Source organism: Mytilus galloprovincialis, chromosome 6 (assembly GCF_965363235.1).
Source record: "Mytilus galloprovincialis chromosome 6, xbMytGall1.hap1.1, whole genome shotgun sequence".
NCBI lineage: Eukaryota > Metazoa > Mollusca > Bivalvia > Mytilida > Mytilidae > Mytilus > Mytilus galloprovincialis.
This window is the reverse complement of record NC_134843.1, coordinates 4,975,860-4,999,189: the sequence shown is the minus strand read 5'-3', so window position 1 is coordinate 4,999,189 and position 23,330 is coordinate 4,975,860. Positions and strand designations below refer to the sequence as shown.

Below are 23,330 nucleotides of genomic sequence, written 5' to 3'. Positions count from 1 at the left end.
ATTCAATTATTTGAAAAGAAGACTTGTTAAAAGTAAAAATTTGTTGGATTTTCCTTGCAGAAGGTTATGGTTTTCTCAGTCCTCTGGCTTTCTTGACCTATAAATACTGGCTGTCATGTTAATGCCAAGGTGGCAAAAGTGGCTTTTAACCCCAAAACACAACAATAAGCTTAGATTAACTGAAAAAATGAAATAGATCATTTTGAATTTTGTTTTAAATTGGAGAATTGATAATATTAGGTGATAGGTTAAGGAACTAAAGATGTGAAGTAATTTGCAGTTTATTACATAATAAGTGAGTGGACTTCTGATACTTGAGATTTTTGAAAATATTGATATTTAATTTCAGGAATGGGAGAATGAACTCCAACTATTGAAAAAAGACCTAACAGATAAAAATGGAAAAATAAAGAAAGTCAAACCTGACCCAGAAACAGAGGCAGGTGTAGCTTTTCTGAAGATGAGAGCTGTGTATGGAAAATTTGAAACTTTTGAACAGTTGTCCAGACCAACTCCTGTGACGAGATGTCTAGGAAAGATTGAAACTGTCAAGTCAAGATGTGTAAGTTATACTACTGTGGATTCATTTATTTTTCGTGGGTATCAATTTGCGTGGATTGAGGAAAACATGAATTTTCGTGGATATTTTATTTCGTGTTTTTTCCAATTTGTGCATACAAAGCCTATGAAAATTTTGTAATTTGTTGAACATTTGAATTTGTGCATGTTGTGGTTTGCTTGAACCCACAAAACCCATGAAAATTGGTATCCAACGAAAATATTATATATTTGATATATTATACCCCACTTGAGGTCATGGTGAGTGACTATATTGCATTCATCTTGGGCATGGTTCCATCGGTTCATCCAACTAATATTTCTTTCCCACTTTTCTCAAGTGCCACTAAAGAGATTGACTTAATATTTGGTAAACTACTTGACAGTGATGTTTTGTTAAGTGGTAGCACTTTTCAGGTGTAAGTTGTAGTAAGCATATTTCAGGTCAATCTGAAACTTACTTTATGTAAACAATACTTGGAAGTTTTCATTATGTAAACGATACTTGGAAGTTTTCATTATGTAACTGATACTTGGAAGTTTACATTATGTAACCGATACTTGGAAGTTTTCATTATGTAACCGATACTTGGAAATTTTCATTATGTAACCGATACTTGGAAGTTTACATTATGTAACCGATACTTGGAAGTTTTCATTATGTAACCGATACTTGGAAGTTTTCATTATGTAACCGATACTTGGAAGTTTACATTATGTAACCGATACTTGGAAGTTTTCATTATGTAACCGATACTTGGAAGTTTACATTATGTAACCGATACTTGGAAGTTTTCATTATGTAACCGATACTTGGAAGTTTACATTATGTAACCGATACTTGGAAGTTTACATTATGTAACCGATACTTGGAAGTTTTCATTATGTAACCAATACTTGGAAGTTTTCATTATGTTGAATAAACTTACTGGGGATTTATTTATTTTCATGGATATTGTTTTTTGTAGATTTAGGAACAATAGTATTTCCGTGGATATTTGATATCTTGGTTTTGCCAACAACTGCATAGAAGGGTGTAGAATTATATACTTAGTTGAATATTTTGATTTGTGGTTTATCTTTACACACAAAATTCACAATCCACAATATATTAAATATGAGCACAAGATGAGCAGCATTTCTTTGGATAAAAGTTGTCACAATTTTTTTCACTTAAAAGTAAAAAGTATTTTTGCATATACATAAAAAAAAGCAAAAGTGTTATAAAAGCCATATTTGCTGAAGATTACTTTATTTGCCATTTTTCTTTTTCAGTCATCAACGTTCAGAAATAAGATTGACAAATATATAGAGAATACATCATCTAAGACAGGCGGACAGTATTGGCCGATTATTAAATCAGTAACAATACGTATACCACATTGTTCAGTCTGTAGTAATGGTTGTACATTGGTAGACTTACCAGGTGTGAGAGATTCTAATGCTGCACGAGATAGAATAGCTAAAGATGTAAGTTGTCATTATAGTCCAACCTTCTATACCAGTATCCTCTATTTAAAAGGCAAAAACTGTGGTCAGTTCACCTTCTTCGTATCCCACTACTCAAATGATACCTCTCTTAAACAGTAAGTTATCAGGTATCCAAGATGAAAGTTATATATACTCATTGGTAGCCTTCGGCTGTTTTCTGCTCTTTGGTTGGATTGTTGTCTCTTTGACACATTACCCATTTTCAATCTCAATTTTATAAATATTTGACTACCATTTTATACAATTTTTGCTGTTTGTAAAAAGTTTTGCAAAGATTATTGAATTTGTTATAATTGTATAATGAAATTTGTTAAAAATCAATATGAGGAATTTGGTTTATAGTGAAGTTGTACCACTTGTCCCAAAAATTTGTTATAATCCAGTTTAACTGTAGTTTATTTTGTGAGTAATTACTGATGACTTCCCATCTTAAAAAATTGACAAGAGCTAACATTAAAAAAAAATCATTGAAATTGGGATTTTAACTATGCCCTCCCTGTAGCGTATGAGTCCCATGGACACAAATCATTCGTTTTCAGAATCTATCTATCTGAAATTATTCTTTAAATGTGCTTCCCTGTAGTACTACATGTTTAGTTTCCTTACAGCCACACACTCAACTATATCAGTTTGTACGGTTAGAAATTGACACTTGTTCTAAATTAGCAGAATGATATGGATAAGATTCACAAACTGTCATTAATTGTAAAAATTGCCATTTTTTTTTTGTAGTATTTGAAAAACTGTTCAGTTATTCTGGTGGTGGCTGAGGTCCATAGAGCATCCACAAGTAAAACAGCCAAAGAGTTACTAGGGGATAACTTCCGTCGACAGCTACTGATGGATGGACAGTATGGAAACGTAGCATTTATATGTACCAAGAATGATGTACTACAGCCTTCAGAACTTATAAGGTAAAAATTATACCCAAACCATTTATATCGTAGACAATTATATTCCAAGTGCCAGTTCAATCAGGGGTAAATCAAGTTTTGATATTGTCGTAACTAATTATATTTAGACAAATGTGTCAACAAGGAAAAGTTATCAGAATTTTTGGTTGCCAGTGGGATGTGTAAGTAAAACATGAAATGTGTATTGTATTAAAAATAACTGATATGAATGGGGCTAATGTAAAATAATCAAATGAAGTGCTGAATTTCTGTGATTCATTTATTTTCCTAGGTACCAATTTTTCTGGATGAAGGAAAACTTGCATGTTTGTGGATATCTAATTTCGTTGTTATGCTGAAACCTCTTTACAAGCCTACAGAAAAATTGTCATTCATCTAAAAGCTAATTTCTCGGTTCACCTGTACCCAAGAAATCAACAGAATTGGCATCCTACGAATAATAATGAATCCACAGTATATATAACATGAAATTTAAGAAAACAATACCCTCCTCCCCAAACAAATTAAACAATGCTGACCTCCCCAAACAAATTAAACAATGCCCTCCTCCCCAAACAAATTAAACAACCATAAAACAACACACAAAAACAAGAGAACTTGAAGAGGAGATTTCAAAATGCTTCATAAAATCTTTAATGAATCATTACAATACATGATATTATGATGATGCATCCTCTCTCTTTTAGAGAGTTGTCATTGGATGAACAAACTGACTCTATTGAGGAGAATTTGAATTTGATGATGATCAAGATGGATGAGTTAAAACATACTGAGAGAACTTTAAAGGAAGAGATACAATGGTTATTGGTGGACATTAATACACTGACCAATGGTGTTGATGAACTACAGAAAGATATCACTGAGATTACAGAACTAGTCTCACTTGTAGATACACAAGTAAGCATATCATGATTTAGTGTATCAACAAAAAAATTGAGAAGATTAAGTGTTGTAAATCTGTCAATTTTGAAGATTTTTTTTTTTTCAATTCAGATTTGTGGCAGCTCTGAATGGCTCTTAGCTTAACCCTTTCGCGGATGAGTCCCGGTTTACCGGGATTCACGCTTCAGACGGCTGACGATGAGTCCCGTTTTACAGGGATCGGAATACCTCTTTTATGTTTCCCGCTCAAACAGTGCACACATGAGTTATCTTTCTTTGATGAATACCCGGATGAAAGTGTAAGCATGGCGCTTCCGTTTGTTGAAAACCGTGTCAAAATCAGAGGAAATTTACGGAATTTACGAGAATTTGAAATGAGGGAACATTTTTTTTGAAAGAATATGGAAGAATTGAAGCCAAACTAGTATACTTTTTTGACATAAAATGTCGTTTTAAGTACAAAACACTTGGAATGGACATCGTTCAGTGTGAGGAATTTGTACAGCCTCTTAAATTTTTTCAAAATTTTGCCGTTTTGGGTTAAAAAAATTACGATTTGGGGTCAGAGAGCAGAATTTTGAGAATTTCACCTAGAAAATGCGGAAAATTTGAAAATTTGAATATTTTAAGAAGAAAAAATTATTAAAACATGAACAAAACTGTGAACATGGTGTTAGTGAATGAAATAAATACACAAATAACTACAAACAAGTTTTTATTGACATTTATTATGAAGATCTCCCACTTGAGTAATAGTAGCCAGGGAAGCCATCGTCTCAGAGTAGCTTCTGTCTGGGCAGCAATCGGTGAAAGGGTTAAGGAATGGAAAATTCCATTTTACATAGAACATAGGTATTGTTAGTTTTCTTTAAATTGAATGGGAAAGTTTATTAACAACTGTTAATTGGATAACATTCCCAAGCTTTAAGAAGCTATTTTCCTGTTAACAAGGACAAATGTAGCAAAATAGTTTTAACTAGCTAAACAAAATGTCATTGTAAATAAAAAATACTGCAAACCCCAGAATTTTTTTATGATTATAGATCATGATAATGTTTAGAAACAAATATCTGATTAGTAAGTAGTGATTTTAGTTGCACTGCAAGATAAATATTACAAATGTAAGATAAATGTTACAATGTAAGATAAATATTACAATGTAAGATAAATGTTACAATGTAAGATAAATGGTACAATGTGAGATAAATGTTACAAAGAAAGATAAATGTTACAATGTAAGATAAATATTACAATGTAAGATAAATGTTACAATGTGAGATAAATGGTACAATGTGAGATAAATGTTACAAAGAAAGATAAATGTTACAATTTAAGATAAATATTACAATGTAAGATAAATGTTACAATGTAAGATAAATATTACAATATAAGATGAATGTTACAATGTAAGATAAATGTTACAATGTAAGATAAATGGTACAATGTGAGATAAATATTACAATGAAAGATATATGTTACAAAGAAAGATAAATGTTACAATGTAAGATAAATATTACAATATAAGATAAATGTTACAATGTAAGATAAATGGTACTATGTGAGATAAATATTACAATGAAAGATATATGTTACAAAGAAAGATAAATGTTACAATATAAGATAAATATTACAATATAAGATAAATGTTACAATGTAAGATAAATGGTACTATGTGAGATAAATATTACAATGAAAGATATATGTTACAAAGAAAGATAAATGTTACAATGTAATATAAATGTAACAATTTAAGATAAATGCTTTCTTTTTAAGTAAATAGAAGTGCATCTTTTTACAGGAAGAAAATGAGCAGTTAGAAGAATTGAGGTCAGATTTACAGAGAAAAAGTGTAAAGTTATCATTGAAACAGCAGGCCGCCGATGCAAAGCGATTGAAAGTGGACAAAATCCAGTCCCAAATTAATCAATTGATAATTGAGATGAACCACAAAAGAAAAATGATCAATATGATCTGTGCTAAAGCTAGAACTATCTTTGCAAGGAATGCCATTAAGAAGGATTATAAAGCTGGAGTTAGGGTATGTGTATCACTTGTTTAATTGTATGTGGACCGGGAACACAGTTATCGTCCTTTGATTTTCGTTGTCCACGAATATAGTTCCTAGTGTGGACAGTGTGCTATTTGCCAATATTTTTTTACAACCCTTCTAAATTTATTTCTTAATGTTTTCTGCCTCAAATAGAAAATAGGGGAATGAAATTACACACATATTTTTTTGTCAGATACCAATTTTCATTAGTTTCTTGGTACAGGTGAACCAAGAATTCAAATATGCAACGAACAGACTGTGTATGCACAGGTTGACAAAACCATGAAATCAAATATCCATGAAAATGCATGTTTTCCTTGATCCAGGAAAATTGATACCCTCGAAAAAAAAAGAAACCACACTTGTGTCTCTTCTGTGGATTCAGTTATTTTCATGTGTATCAATTTTAGAGAATATTTGATTTTAAAAGTGATTTTTCCATTCTCTGCATACAAAGTCTACAGAAAATTTGTAATTTGTTGATTATCTGTATTTGTGGTTTACCTGTTCCAAGGAAATGAATTCACAGTATTTTAAAGATTGTTTGCTCATCCCTTGTTCATATCAAGTTGTACAAGTGTATTATTTCTTTGTTAATTTAGGAAATGAAGAGAAAAGCGAAGATGACCCAAGAAGAAATAGAAGAAGATGAGGAGGATGACTATGTCAGTGATGAAGATGACAATGACATAACAAGGTCATGTGACAATCTACAGGTCTTTTGTGTCAGCTCATCTGAATACCAAAAATTAAACAACAGACTAACTGATGATGGACCACCTATGGTATGTATTATTTAGAAATTTGATAAATTATGGAAATCTGTATCTTTGAAATTCTTTTTTCAAAATTAAGAATAATAAACAACTTTCAAGTTCGATGCATTTCCGTCAAAAAACTCTGGTTTTAGTGAACATCATTCGTGCGTTTAGGGGCATCGTCACTTCCATTCCAATGTTGAGCTAGTGGTTGGAAAATTATAATACTATATTGCACGATTTATTCAGAAAACTAAATTCTAATAATTGACAATCAGCACTGCTGTTATTAGGGAAATTTTATTAAGTACTTACAAAACAAAAAATATTTCTAGTTTATCCTGCACAATGACGATCACTAAGATGCTTGATGAATGTTGATAGTGCAGGGATACAGGCGATCCCCTCTATCTGGTAAATGACGACACAAAGGCGTGCCTAATTGACAAGTTTTTTCGGGTGATGTATGAACTCGAAAGTGGACTATTATTTTAAAGTTAATATTATTTGATTTTATTAATATCATCGTTAACAATAAATATGATTTCAGGTATTTGATGATGCTGAGGACACGGAGATTCCAGCAGTCAGACAGTTCATCAAACAGATCTCTAATCAAAAGAGAGAAGAAGCCACAAAAAGACTGATACAGAATCTGGCAGTTTTTATCTATGACATACAAAACTACTTAACAGAAAATGGTCTCACAGTATGTACTCTTTTTGTCCATTATTAAACTGTGAGTGATTTGAGTGTATGTAATCTATGTATAATGGGTCAATACACCTTATTGCTATTTGGACATCTGTTCTGGTTGTCCCGAGATTCTGTCCCACTAAACTATTGACGTCATACAACAATCACTTTTCTATTGTGGTGTCAGATATTTTTTATTATGACGTAAAATTTTTACAGAAACTTTGTGATGTCCATTAATGGGGGACAAATAGTGATAAGGTGTGTTGTAACCATGAATGTCATAAAACGACTTATCTTCAAATTTCAGTGTACCAAAAACATTTCTAATACCACTTCTCATTAAAGTTTTTGATAGGCCTTTGAATTTTTTTCTATTCCAGTAATTTTCCATTAGAACTATAATTTTATTTAATGTGTTTTATAGAACAAAAATGACAGATTTACAGTACAATCAGCAGTAGCAGATTTTTCCTCACGATTACATGAAAAGTTATCTCCCATACTTGACAATCTACAACAAGATGTTGGCCATGAACTAGACAGTAGTATAGCAGCACAATTAAACAGAGGTGTAGAGGTTGCTGTCAACAGTGCAGTAGATACATGTAAAGGTTGGGGATCAGCTGTAAGTTTACCTTAATATATAGACAGAAAATTCATTTCATTTGTATGAAATTTTAAATGCATGAACTTTTAAAAAGGGATTTGAGCTACGATTTTGATAATGAAATAAAAACAATTCTTTGTGTTTCAATTATTAATAATAACAATGGAATATTAAAATAATTGTTAGTTATCACTATTTTGTGCATTTTTCCTTTGAATTTTTTTTGTGATAATTTGTCATATCATGCCTACTCGCTTGAGATTGAAAATTATCGCTAGAAACTAAGGAGGCATGTGGCGTTGCTAAGGAAATTGACATGAAATTGACATCGTTGTCATAGGTAAAATAGCGATAAACAGATTATCATTGGTCTTCTCAATTCGATTGCCTTTCTCGTTTTTGCCGTATTGGCTCAAGCGAGAAAATCAATATCGTTGAAATGATCAACGATAATCTATAATTATGTGCAGTCAGTAGAAAATATTGTTGATGTATTATTGACTTACATCTATATAAACAAACAAGAACAAGAACCACATCAACAAACGACAACTACTGAACATCAGATTCAATGGTAATAAGACAACTACTGAACATCAGATTCAATGGTAATAAGACTAACCTGTGTTTTTTTCTAGTTTTAATTAATTATTTCAGGTAAAAAAAGAAGATAAAAACCAAGGAGGATTATGTTTCTCTACATACAAAGCAACAGTACGTAGATATGGTAATTTTCAGTCGCCAACTGCAGGTTTGATTGACTTCAACGAAAACTTGGCAGAACCACTAACTACCAGCATTAGTATTGTATGGACCAAATTCTTTAGGTGAGAACCATATCAAATAGTTGTAATTATTATAGTATGGACCAAATTCTCTAGGTGAGAACCATATCAAATAGTTGTAATTATTATAGTATGGACCAAATTCTTTAGGTGAGAACTATATCAAATAGTTGTAATTATTATAGTATGGACCAAATTCTCTAGGTGAGAACCATATCAAATAGTTGTAATTATTATAGTATGGACCAAATTCTTTAGGTGAGAACCATATCAAATAGTTGTAATTATTATAGTATGGACCAAATTCTTTAGGTGAGAACCATATCAAATAGTTGTAATTAGTATAGTATGGACCAAATTCTTTAGGTGAGAACCATATCAAATAGTTGTAATTATTATAGTATGGACCAAATTCTTTAGGTGAGAACCATATCAAATAGATGTAATTAGTATAGTATGGACCAAATTCTTTAGGTGAGAACCATATCAAATAGTTGTAATTATTATAGTATGGACCAAATTATTTAGGTGAGAACCATATCAAATAGATGTAATTAGTATAGTATGGACCAAATTCTTTAGGTGAGAACCATATCAAATAGTTGTAATTATTATAGTATGGACCAAATTCTTTAGGTGAGAACCATATCGAATAGTTGTAATTAGTATAGTATGGACCAAATTCTTTAGGTGAGAACCATATCAAATAGTTGTAATTATTATAGTATGGACCAAATTCTTTAGGTGAGAACCATATCAAATAGATGTAATTATTATAGTATGGACCAAATTCTTTAGGTGAGAACCATATCAAATAGTTGTAATTATTATAGTATGGACCAAATTCTCTAGGTGAGAACCATATCAAATAGATGTAATTAGTATAGTATGGACCAAATTCTTTAGGTGAGAACCATATCGAATAGTTGTAATTAGTATAGTATGGACCAAATTCTCTAGGTGAGAACCATATCAAATAGTTGTAATTAGTATAGTATGGACCAAATTCTTTAGGTGAGAACCATATCAAATAGATGTAATTAGTATAGTATGGACCAAATTCTTTAGGTGAGAACCATATCGAATAGTTGTAATTAGTATAGTATGGACCAAATTCTTTAGGTGAGAACCATATCAAATAGTTGTAATTATTATAGTATGGACCAAATTCTCTAGGTGAGAACCATATCAAATAGATGTAATTATTATAGTATGGACCAAATTCTCTAGGTGAGAACCATATCAAATAGATGTAATTAGTATAGTATGGACCAAATTCTTTAGGTGAGAACCATATCAAATAGTTGTAATTATTATAGTATGGACCAAATTCTTTAGGTGAGAACCATATCAAATAGATGTAATTATTATGTTTGAAGGCAGATGCTGCTATTATTGTTTATTTACAACAAAACATTATGTTGGTATTTTAAATTATCTAAAACAGGGAGTCATAGATGTACAAAATAATTGTATTTTTACAATTTATCCAAAATATGCTAATTTTGAAGCAAAAAATGTTCTCTTATGAAGAGATTTATTTTGGAAAAGAAGTTAGGAATTGATTCATTAGCATGATTAAAAAACCAAATTATGGCCAATTTGAAAATTTATGATAAATATAAAAAAAGAAGATGTGGTATGATTGCCAATGAGACAACTCTTCACAAGGGACCAAAATAACACAGAAATTAACAACTATAGGTCACTGTACAGCCTTCAACAATGAGCAAAGCCCATACTGCATAGTCCGCTATAAAAGGCCCTGAAATGACAATGTAAAACAATTCAAACAAGAAAACTAACAGTCTAATTTAAGTAAAGTTGAAATTCAAGGCTATATTGGCCTAAGGCGTTTTTATGTTAAATTTTATCCAATTTTAGTGTTGATTTGTGGAACCTCCTTGAGAGATATAAGCTGAGAATCCTGAGTACATTACGGTCTTTCACTGGCAAACTTTGTGGAGAACTGTTGTCTTGTAATGTATCAAGAAATCAATTGGATACAGCACAAAGACAGTTTCATTTGATTTCTGAAACAAAGGTAATATTTTGAAATACTGCTTTTATTACTGTGGATTCATTTATTTACTTTGGTACCAATTTTCACAGATTAAGGAAAACTTGCAGGGGTTTAGGTACTTAATTTTGTGGTTTTGTTGAAGTCTGTGTACAAGCCTATATGAAATATGTCATTTGTAGACCATTTGTTTTATGAAAGTTGGTATCCAATGAATAATTATGAATCCACAGTAGCATTTCAGTTGTATAAAGATTAGTATAAGAGTAATACTATCTGTTTTCTTAAGCATAACTAAGAACTGTACTTTTAACCATATCAACAGCTGAACGTACCATGAATAGTACCAATATAGTCATAGAATATAAGTGTCGGTGCACACAATTTATTTCAGTGAGGCAGAAATGATTGTTTAAATTGTAAACAAGGATGCTTTTAATGGGTTTATCCTCACCCCCTTTTTGCTTAGTTAAAATGGTGGTTTCTGATAAGGTTTGGGTTTGAGAGGATCAGTCAGGGTAAGTCTATAATATTTTGTGTGTAATTTTATCAACATTAGCAGGTATCACATCTAGGAAAATTCTTAGCAAGTTTTTATCTTAGTTAATAGAATTGCATAGGAATATTGTTATGCCCCATTTATGGGCATTATGTTTTCTTGTCTGTGCGTCTGTTTGTTTGTCCCACTTAAGGTTAAAGTTTTTGGTCAAGGCAGTTTTTGATGAAGTTGAAGTCCAATCAACTTGAAACTTAGTAAACATGTTAAATAGAAAATTATAATGGGATGGGGCATCCGTGTACTATTGACACATTCTTGTTTCATAATAATAATCTTTCATTTTAGTTGACAGAAATGATTAGGAATTTACAAGAGTTTGTAATAGAAAGACAGAGAGATGTGAATAGGATGTTTCCTCCAACTATTCAGGTAAAATATTGTTACCTTATAAATATAAGAGATCACAACAAGAATGACCTTCAAATGTTTGTTGACCAAAAAGAAAGAGGCCTGGATGGTAGTGATACTTAAAATTTCCATTGTCTAAAAGCCTTCTAAAGTTGCACAGTAAAAAACTTTGGTGATGACCTCCCTATCATGGTTAAAGTGTTATATAAATAATCAGCTTTATCATTACTGTTCATTTAGATTCAGTAAAGATGTGGGAAATAGAAGCTACAGTTGAAAGTGTTGAATTTTTATTTGATGCTCCCAAACCATTTACTTATAATATATTTAGAACATTTTCCCCTTTATTATAGGACACTACCAATCAATTAAACAAGGATAGTTGTTACATTTGATATTGATTTTCAACACACATAAAGACGTGTTTTTGACACCATGGTTTGAATTGCAATACTTTAAAGTTTTATGTTCTTTACTGGATGTTCTACATTCATTTAAAAAAGAATTAGTGTTGCAACTTCACCATTTTTTACCATGAATCTTTATATTTATGAATTATGCACACGAAAAAGGAACATTAACATACTTAATAAAAATTAATTGCACAATATATCTAAGTTGATAGCACAATATATGACAGTATGAATGTTAAAGGTGGAGTACTTTTTGGGGGGCTCCATTTGTAAGAATAGAAATTACCACTGTAAAGGATTTTGCAAAATAACTGGACACCATAGAGTAAAAATTTTAAAATATGAATATGGATAATGGTAGCATTTGGAACATGTTATATTTATAGGATCATCTTAAAACAACATATGAAGATTGTAAGAATGACAGTGGGAAAGGACTTTTCCAACGCATGAAGAACAAAATGGAAGGAGGAGTTGATAATGAACGACCTAACATGTTCCAGAGTGCTTCAAGTACATTACTGGCTCAATTGGAACAGTTGATGGTAAGTGCTGCTCTATCAAAAGGAGTAGGTTCAATATGACACTCTATTTCTAGCTTAAATCATCATTACGCCAATGAAATATAGTTTTAAAACGGACTCGATAGGGAAGGAAATCCACTTTTATTTGGTATGTTATAACAAATAACCCATTTGAACCGTGTGCACCAAATTTCTTTCTTATACTGATGTGGTTGAAATCAAGAAGATTTTTAACCGGATTTTTGTGACAAAAATGTCGGTTATTGATTTGGGGATGTACGGCGGGCGGGCGGCAATCAAATGTTGTCCGTGCATTAACTCATGAACCGTTCAACCAAAGCTTTTAAAATTTTAATATGTTGTTACTGACAACTAAATAAAGGTCAAGTTCAATAATGGCGACTTTGACTTTTACCGTTCAGGAGTTATGGTTCTTGAAAGATTGAAAAATGAAGTTTCCAGTCGTGTCCGTGTATTTACACATGAACTGTTCTACCAAAGCTTCCCAAATTTTAATATGTTGTTACTGATGACAAAATGGAGGTCAAGTTCAATAATGACGATTTTGAATTTTACCGTTCAGGAGTTATGGTTCTTGAAAGATTGAAAAATGGTGTTTCCCGTCGTGTCCGTGCATTTTCTCATGAACCATTCAACCAAAGCTTTTGAAATTTTTATATGTTGTTACTGATGACAAAATGGAGGTCAAGTTCAATAATGACGATTTTGAATTTTACCGTTCAGGAGTTATGGTTCTTGGAAGATTGAAAAATGGTGTTTCCAGTCGTGTCCGTGCATTTTCTCATGAACCATTCAACCAAAGCTTTTGAAATTTTTATATGTTGTTACTGATGACAAAATAGAGGTCAAGTTCAATAATGATGATTTTGGCTTTTACCGTTCAGGAGTTATGGTTCTTGAAAGATCGTAAAATGGCTTTCTATTCACTTTATTGCATTTACTCATGAACCATTCAATCTAAGCTTTTCAAATTTTAATATGTTGATACTGATGACAAAATGGAGGTCAAATTTGATATTGACGATTTTCACTTTCACCATTCATCTGTAATGGTTCTTGTGATATTGCCAGGACACAAATAAATGTTAATAAATCCGGTTTGCTGTCGTTGTGACAGCCTCTTGTTTTTCAATTCTTTAATACTAAAATCAATTTTCATTATGCCCCATTTACGGGCATTATGTTTTCTGGTCTGTGCGGCTGTTGGTTTGTCTGTCCATTTGTCCTTTGGTCTGTCCGGCTTCCGTTTAAAGTTTTTGGTGGAGGTAGTTTTTGATGAAGTTGAAGTCTAGTAAACTTGAAACTTAGTAAGTGAATGAAGTCTGATGTGAAAAGAAAAATGAGTCTACTGGGGCAAAATATTTTACCCTGTATTGAAGTAAAATAAACCAGTCCAAACACCTGACACAAATTGCTAAACATCACCTAAGTTCATCCTTTTTATAGTTGATAAAAACTAATGATAATGTGGTAAGTAAACAAGAAGAACATTGGAAGATCAAAAGTCAATAATTAGTTCTTTTTTCTTATCTATTATTAGAATGAAGTAATTCATAAGGTGAAAGATGTATGTTCTACATTGTGTTTGAACTTACAAGCAGTGTTTGAACCCCTGTGGAATTCTTGTGAGGCCTCCAAACAGCTCAAAAGTACTCTATTTAAAGGTTAGTCATTGATTTTCACATTTATAGCTATGTTTTTCACTGTTTTTTTGCAATTGTAAATATGTCATAAATGCTACTAAAATCTGGTACAAATAAATGAGAAGAAATGTTAAGAAAAATAGGAGGTGGTGAGGCAGCAACCCAACATCACTGGGTAACCAACGTTTGGAAAATATAAATATATGCAATCTTTAGCCAAATATAAATCAGCACTTGCAAGTTCATTGCTGACGGTACCATTATATATATTAAGATGTATTATAGATAATGATTTCACAGATTACTCCATATTTTGCATGTGTCATTTTTAGCTCACCTGGCTCAAAGGGCCAAGTGAGCTTTTCTCATCACTTGGCGTCCGTCATTGTTAACTTTTACAAAAATCTTCTCCTCTGAAACTACTGGGCCAAATTAAAGCAAACTTGGCCACAATCATCATTGGGGTATTTAATTTATAAAAAAATGTGTTTGGTGACCTGGCCAACCAACCAAGATGGCCACCAGGGCTAAAAAAAGAACATAGGGGTAAAATGCAGTTTTTGGCTTATATCTCAAAAACCAAAGCATTTAGAGCAAATCTGACATGGGGTAAAATTGTTTAACAGGTCAAGATCTATCTGCCCTGGAAGTTTCAGATGAATCTTACAACCTGTTGTTAGGTTGCTGCCCCTGAATTGGTAATTTTAAGGAAATTTTGCTGTTTTGGTTATTATCTTGAATATTATTATAGATAGAGATAAATTGTAAACAGCAATTATGTACAGCAAAGCAAGACCGAAAAATAAGTCAACATGACCAAAATGGTCAATTGACCCCCTAAGGAGTTATTGCCCTTTATAGTAAATTTTTAACAATTTTCATTAAATTTTGTAAATTTTTACTAACTTTTTCCACTGACACTGTAACTACTGAGCCAAGTTTATTATACATATATAGAGATAATTGTAAGCAGCAAGAATGTTCAGTTAAGTAAGATCTACAAACACATCACCATCACCAAAACCCATTTTCGTCATGAATCCATCTGTGTCCTTTGTTTAATATTCACATAGACCAAGGTGAGGGAACCAGGCTCTTTAGAGCCTCTAGTTTTGAATTCAATTAATAAAGGCACAACTTTTATTATTTTTTAAATCTTTTAAAAAGTTGTTATAGATGTTTATGTAGATGATTAACCAGGATTTTATTAAAAAATTTTTTGTAGAAATCACTGAGGCCTCTTTAGTAATGTCAAGTTTATGTCGGACTGCTGGTGTACAGTTGCCTGTCAGGTCAGCAGCTAGCACAAGGGAGACAATTCATTTACCCGGGACACCTCTACATGGAACTTCAATAATGACAGATGTTAATAGGATGGTACCTTCAGCAAGTCAACAATCACTTTATGCCAACAGAGTTGTAGAATTACCTGGTTGTTCTGTTACAAGTATAGCATCTAATAGATCTGATCCAGGGCAACAACAAAATCAGTTAATGAATATTGCCAGTCCAGCTATGAGTACTGGTATACCGGGGAAACCAGTGAGACGTAATTCTGCAGTAGAAATACCAGATTGTGGTAGAAGGGCAATGAATAGAATGCCAATAACAAGCACTTTTTCTCCGGCAAATATTTCTCAAAATAATCAAGTTCAGCATAATAGCAAGGAAAATCTTACTCATGGGAAAGAATCTTTTAATTTCATGATGAATACATCAAATTCAAGACCAGCACAAGTAACTGTTGAACAGCCCAAGACTTCAGTTGTACAGAATCATCAGTCCATTGTACAGAATCAAGGTCAGAAGTCAGGAAATACTACTCCTAAGTATGTTTCTATTTTGCCTGGGAAGCATGGTCATGTGACCTACAGGAAACAAACAGGTAGCCAGGACCCAACCAATACTTGCACACAAGGGAGAAAAGGTAAACCAGGAAACAACAGAGTGAATGAAGTGCCATTGATCCCTACTCATGGCAGACGGTCTGTTGATGGAGGACACGGACCAATTTCATTGGTTCCCCAAATTTCAGGTAGTAATTGCTACTGATTTCATTGGCTATTGTTATTGCAGGTATATTTGGAGTAAGGGGTCTAGAGGCACATTTTTAAGACCCCAAACTGTAGGTAAAATGTTTTAATACCTCAAAGAATAAAATAATTTCTGTATTAACATGTCATGCTGTATACACCCTATCTCTATTCCCATCTGTCCCGCTTGAACTATTGAGTCAATTGACATCAAACAACAATCACTTTTCCATTGTGGCGTCAGATATTTTGTATAATGAGGTCATACTTTTAAGGCAACCTGTGTGATGTCCAGTAATGGTGGCAAAATAGCAATAAGGTGTATTAAAACCTGCCTAATTATATATAATATATCCCAAATTTCTGAGGACGCCAAGAAAAATTTCCTCCATTTTCAACAGAATACAAAGATTTAATAGGATAATAAACTGTTTATAAATGTCAGTCAGAGATAAATTTTCCTATTCTATACTTCCAAGGTAAACTTTTAGTTTATTAGTGAGGAGTGTCAGATAACCATCAAGAAAATAATTAGAGATACATATTAAACAATTTCTTCATACATGTGTATGAATTTCTACACAATACACAAGTTGTACACAAGTTATACATATATACTTTTCAAAAATATAATTATACAAGTAAATACAAATCAGATAAGTACATAACAACAATGTGAAGAACATAAACATTTTACAGATATGATTAAAAAAAAATGGAAATTGCTTCAGTATGACTGAATTAAATGCTTACAACTACTAAAAATGATATCTCTTTTGTACAGAATCAACACTACCAGTATTGTCTTCTACAATTGTGAGATTAAGAAATTTTGGAGGAAATCCTGTTACTGGACACAGTACACTGACATCTATACCTGTATCGACAGTCTCACAAACACATGGAACAAGACATACAAACTCTTTGCCATCACCTGTGAGTGGACGACAGAATGTTGGTACTAGTCTTGTGTCACAACCATCTATTGAACAGCCTGTCGTACCAACATCATGCATGAATTCACCCACTTTCCCTTTTCACAGTGTCTCTCAACCATCTGATTTTGTACTGGAGCAAAAAACAAACAACTCATATGTAATGAAAACACCTTCATGTATTTCATCTGGTCATCCATTAATTCCAGGAAAGTATGTGCCTGTGACTACTAGTGTGTCCTTGCCTCCTGTTCAAGGTCGTCCTTATCTGAGTACTAATGTACCAAGACTTGTGAATCCAGCACAGATTACTTCTGTACATAAAACTAGTACACAGTCTTTACATACTGGTCAACATGCTGGTCAACATACCGGTCAACACAGGTCAAGGTCAACAACTCACAAGTTTGTAAAATATCCTGATCATTCAACTGGTGGAAATACTTCAGAAATTCCTGTCAGTGTGAATGTTCAAAGACCACTCTCTCCAATTGTGCAGACAACAAGAACATGCCAAACAAAAAAAAGTGTGACACAGTCGTCTGCTGTGACAAAATCATATAGCTCTCAAAAATCTTCTCAAGTGAGTTCTGCTGGTATTGATAAATTACTATCTACAACCAATGTCACAAATTCAAAGAGTTCTAGGAATGTAAATCCAGCCACATCTGCTGCTTCACAGAACTCCAGATTACATGAAACAAAATCCCAAGAATACATTTCCTCACATGAAAAAGCAATTGAAGACATAAGAGGAAACGTTTGGAGACTGGGGAAAAGAAAGCAGAGTCAAGGTTCAAGGTCATCTTTAAATCCTAATATCTCAACATCTGTTGTCTTTAATACCCCTGTACGGATAAAGACAGAAGCAAGTGAGGAATCTGGACCGTCAAAGAGAAGACGACCTCAAAAAGGTATGAAAGTTAAAGAAAATAAATTGTTTTCTTTATATTTTAAATGCTTACAGATTATCTCTTTTCTCTGATTGAGCAATCTGAACAGCGTTGCAAGTTGTTGGCATAAGCTTATTCAAATCTATTGACTCAATTTGTATATTGAAAAAAGTTGATCAGAGATATAAGGCATTTCTTAGGTTGGACATGTTTTACATAAATTATCAAAAATGTTGGATGACACAAAATGCCAAACCAACAACCTACACCTCACCCCTTAAAAATTGAAAACAGTATAAACATAACAACAAATGGTCTGAATAGCCTAGCTTGGTATAGGCACACATTGTGTGTTGTTAAACCATGTTCATCTGCTTTATGTGGACCATATGTTAAAAAAATAAAAATAATAAAACTCTAGAAAAAATCTGCACAGTGACAGTGCAGTTACTATTGAATCCAATGACCACTTATTTGAACAATGTAATTAAAGACAGCAGCAAAGTCTAGAATTTTAATCCGGGCCACAATATTTTAAAGTAGTTTTAGCAAGAGAGTCAAATTGTTTATTTTAGCTAATTGTCTTTGTGCATGAATTTGATACATGATGATTGTTGTGTAGAACTATTTATTACGTGTAAATTCTGACTCTGATCATAATTGGCTGTATATTTATTTTGTTAATTTTTATTTCAGACAAACCTGTCGTGATAACAATAAGTGATTCAGACTCTGATTTTACAGATTGAAAGTTGTGTTGTCAGAAAAATGTATACAGAAGGTTGGCACAAAAATGCTTAAAACTTAACATATGGTTGTTTGTATGGCAACAATTAAACATGATATGGTTTTGTATGGAAACACTTAAACAAGTCATGGTTTTGTATGGAAACACTTAAACAAGTCATGGTTTTGTATGGAAATAAATAAACAAGTCGTGGTTTTGTATGGTAACAATTAAACAAGTCATGGTTTTGTACAGAAACAATTAAACAAGTCATGGTTTTTTATTGTAACAATTAAACAAGTCATGCTAGTTGTGTACCTTTTTAGCTCACCTGGCCCAAAGAGCAAAGTGAGCTTTTCCCATCACTTTGCGTCCGTTGTCGTCCGTCGTCGTTAACTTTTACAAAAATCTTCTCCTCTGAAACTACTGGACAAAATTAAACCAAACTTGGCCACAATCATCATTGGGGTATCTTGTTTGAAATATGTGTCCGGTGACCCGGCCAACCAACCAAGATGGCCACCATGGCTAAAAATAGAACATAGGGGTAATATGCAGTTTTTGGCTTATAACTCAAAAACCAAAGCATTTAAAGCACTGACATGGTGTAAATTTGTTTATCAGGTGAAGATCTATCTGCCCTGAAATTTTCAGATGAATCGGACGACCAGTTGTTGGGTTGCTGCCCCTAAATTTTGCCCCTGTTTTTGGTTATTATCTTGAATATTATAATAGATAGAGATAAACTGTAAACAACAATAATGTTCAGCAAAGTAAGATTAACAAATAAGTCAACATGACCAAAATGGTCAATTGACTACTTAAGGAGTTGTTGCCCTTTATAGTCAATTTTTAACCCTTTTTCGTAAATCTTAGTAATCTTTTACAAAAATCTTCTACTCTGAAAGTACTGGGCCAAATTAATCCAAACTTGGCCACAATCATCATTGGGGTATCTAGTTTTAAAAATGTGTGGTGTGACCCTGCCAACCAACCAAGATGGCCCCCATGGCTAAAAATAGTACATAGGGGCGAAATGTAGATTTTGGCTTAACCTTTGAAACCAAAGCATTTAGAGCAAATCTGACAGGGGATAAATTGTTTATCGGGTCAAGATCTATCTGCCCTGAAATTTTCAGATAAAACAGACAACCTGTTGGGTTGCTGCCCCAGAATTAGTAATTTTAAGGAAATTTTGCAGTTTTTGGTTATTATCTTGAATATTTTAATAGAGATAAACTGTAAACAGCAATAATGTTCAGCAAAGTAAGATCTACAAATAAGTCAACATGACCAAAATTGTCAGTTTACCCCTTAAGGAGTTATTGCCCTTTATAGTCATTTTTTTAACAATTTTTGTAAATTTTTAGAATATGTTTTCTACTGTAATTCCTGGGCCAAGTTCATTATAGATAGAGATAATTGTAGCAAGAAGAATGTCCAGTAATGTAAGATCTACAAACACATCATGATCACCAAAACACAATTTTGTCATGAGTTTATCTGTGTCCATTGTTTAATATGTACATAGACTAAGGTGAGCGACACAGGCTCTTGAGAGCCTCTAGTTTTTTGTAGGATTGTTTTTTGGTTTTTTTTTTTAATTGTAAAACGATATGCAGTTAAAGGATATGTATCTTGTGCTTATAATTCAGTGCTAAAAATCTAAGAATGAAGATTTTACCATTTTCATTATTTTGGATTTTTTTTTAATGTATAAATCTATATTTTATGCATGTAATGGGTAATACTGTAAGTACTTTGATGTCATCCATTACAGAAGGATATATACATTTGATGTTTGAAAGAATAAGATCTTTTTTCTGAAACAATATTATGTAACCGGTGCTTTTTATATATACAATGTTTTCTAGTCCACAGATTGTGTTCAAATCATTTTGTAATAACCATTAGTGCTTTGAAGAATTATTATGTTCCAAAAATGTGTTTTAACTCGTAGCATCTAGTCTTAACCATAGCTTCTGTTATGTGATATTTACTACAAATTTTGTTTGCAATGTTTTTTTTTGTCAAGTTTCTGTATTGTCATTGATCATTAACTTCTATTTAGAACATGTTGAGGAAAGGGGGTATTTAAAACTTTATTACTGATCTCACTTATAAGTCTATTTGGAGCATTCTCAATAAGATGGTTTATACTTTTGTTAGCAATAAAAGTTAATCGTGAAAACTGCTCATCCGTTCTTCTTTGTGATTCAATACTATTAGATCTTTTTAGAGTAGAAATTAATATTGTATGTTTTATGAATGTTTAAAGGGTACTTAATAGATGCAAAAATTATGTGGTGCTAAGATACATTTCAGTATTATTGATAAAAGTTATTCCAGTGTTTGTTAAGTCACAATAATTCAAATTCTATAAATAGAATGATATGATCATGTAAATAAGAGAGGTGGGAAGATTACTTAGGTTGTGTTTTGTTGAAAGAAATATTTTTTATACCCCACCTACGATAGTAGAGGGGCATTGTGTTTTCTGGTCTGGCTCAGTTGGTTCGTTCGTTCGTTTGTTCGTCTGTGTGCTTCCGTTCAGGTTAAAGTTTTTGGTCAAGGTAGTTTTTGATGAAGCTGAAGTCCAATCAACTTGAAACTTAGTACATATGTTCTCTATAGTATAATCTTTCTAATTTTAATGCCAAATTAGATTATTACCCAATTTCACAGTCCATGGAACATGGAAAAGAATAGTGTGAGTGGGGCATCCATGTACTTTGGACACATTCTTGTTTATTTATAATTCAATGTGATTCAAGACTAGTCGAAGCTACTATTGTATAAAAGATACTTAATAGAAAAATTATGAGGTGCTAGGGAATATTGCAGTATTGAGGAAAACTTTTGTTGTGTAGTGTTAGTATAATGTAGATTTAGTCTTAATTCGTAGCTAACTTTTAAACTTTCAGTATATTGTAGATTGATTTATTTTATTGTCTCGATTCTGCATGTTGTTATATTATACCGTACAACTAAGATGATTTTATGATTTTGGTCATAGAATTTTGGCACAATTTCATTTTAAAGTTCAAACAAAATCTTATAGCTTTACAAAGTTGTTTAAATGTTAACAAACTTTCAGGATATTTTTATAAATTTTTTAGCATGCAGATAGGTTTAGAAAATAGTTTAGATACATCGTTTTAGCATACAGATAGATTTAGAAAATAGTTTAAATACATCTTTCACATTGGTTCTTTTTGATGCCATTAAACCAAACTTCATGCATTTTTTTTATACATAAACATGTGTGCTTTGTTACCTTTTTTTGTGTATTTTTTCTTCCAAATGAAATGTGTTGTGTCTGTTGAAGAAATCAAAAATACATGTATATTTGATACCTTAATCAAAATTGTGATTTTATATATCATATGTTTAAAAAGAAAAGCTTGTGCCTTATCCATATTTCCTTGTTCATGAAATAAATAACATCATTTTATCAAGACCTATTTGAGAAATGTTAAAATGAAAATAACACCGATTTAAATGCAAGAGCTTAATTCTGTGACGACTTTATTTCAGCGTCTAAAAGTTTGCTTTCATCATAATCCTATTATTTTTTCTCAGAATTAAATGTTAAATGACCAGCATCAAGGAAATATGAACTAGGATGAGGTTTTTCCATGTTAAGTTTGATATATCTGTTCCATTTTTTTTGTTATTTTGATCATGTGAAATAGAAGATAACAGATTAGTTTTATTTTATCTTTTAAAAGTAAAATGTTTTTAATTGAGGAAAAACTGACCTCAGATGTTTATAATTGTTTCGATTTTATACCAAAGATGTATAAATTATATGGACAATTAAAAAAGGAAATACACAGACATGTTTTTTTGATTTTATTCTTTAAGCGTATAATATATATTAATAAAGATTGGAGTTATTTCAGTGAGACAGCAACTAAATACAGTGTCATGCTTGTTCTAAAAACAAGAAATTTGGGTTTTTGAGGTAAATGCTAATGTAATTTTTAACTGAAGGAAAAAAATCTGTTTTGATTTTCTGTTGGATGACGGGTTGGAGAGGCTGCCAAACAGTGTCTGCATTTCCTCAAGAACTGTTTAATTAAATCTTTTCAAATTTTGATATGCTGTTACTGATTATGACAAAATGGAAGTCAAGTTCAATATTGACAATTTTCACTTTTACCATTCAGGAGTTGTGTTCTTGAAAGATTGAAAAATGGTGTTTCCAGTCGTGTCCGTGCTTTTAACTCATGAACCATTGACGATTTTCACTTTCACCTTGTAGGAGTTCTGGTCCTTGTGATATTAAAAAATGCTAGGACACAAATAAAATCTAGTTTGCTGTCACTTTGAAAGCCTCTTAATTATAATTTTGCTAAGTTCTCAATACGTACTAAAAATAAAAACTATCAATCAAAGATCTACAAAGATGCATCTAATTTAGATTTACAAATTCAGCTCCTGGGAGCCTCTTTATTTGCAGAAGGT

General features: G+C 32.1%; 1 protein-coding gene across 2 annotated transcripts in view; it reads left to right on the top strand.

Annotated features, from left to right (window-relative positions):
- The window catches only part of LOC143078772 (uncharacterized), a 65,241-nt gene extending 45,692 nt beyond the window's left edge, over positions 1-19,549 (top strand). For both annotated transcript variants that reach the window (XM_076253734.1, XM_076253733.1), the window contains 16 exons: positions 350-562; positions 1,834-2,028; positions 2,782-2,963; positions 3,650-3,860; positions 5,644-5,883; positions 6,498-6,680; positions 7,204-7,362; positions 7,777-7,977; positions 8,617-8,786; positions 10,629-10,788; positions 11,609-11,692; positions 12,471-12,629; positions 14,170-14,293; positions 15,498-16,307; positions 17,090-18,154; positions 18,830-19,549. In XM_076253734.1, coding sequence (XP_076109849.1) covers positions 350-562; positions 1,834-2,028; positions 2,782-2,963; positions 3,650-3,860; positions 5,644-5,883; positions 6,498-6,680; positions 7,204-7,362; positions 7,777-7,977; positions 8,617-8,786; positions 10,629-10,788; positions 11,609-11,692; positions 12,471-12,629; positions 14,170-14,293; positions 15,498-16,307; positions 17,090-18,154; positions 18,830-18,882 — 4,209 coding nt within the window. In that variant the 3' untranslated portion in view covers positions 18,883-19,549. The remainder of the gene's footprint in view (positions 1-349; positions 563-1,833; positions 2,029-2,781; positions 2,964-3,649; positions 3,861-5,643; positions 5,884-6,497; positions 6,681-7,203; positions 7,363-7,776; positions 7,978-8,616; positions 8,787-10,628; positions 10,789-11,608; positions 11,693-12,470; positions 12,630-14,169; positions 14,294-15,497; positions 16,308-17,089; positions 18,155-18,829) is intronic.
- The last annotated feature ends 3,781 nt before the right edge of the window (positions 19,550-23,330 follow it).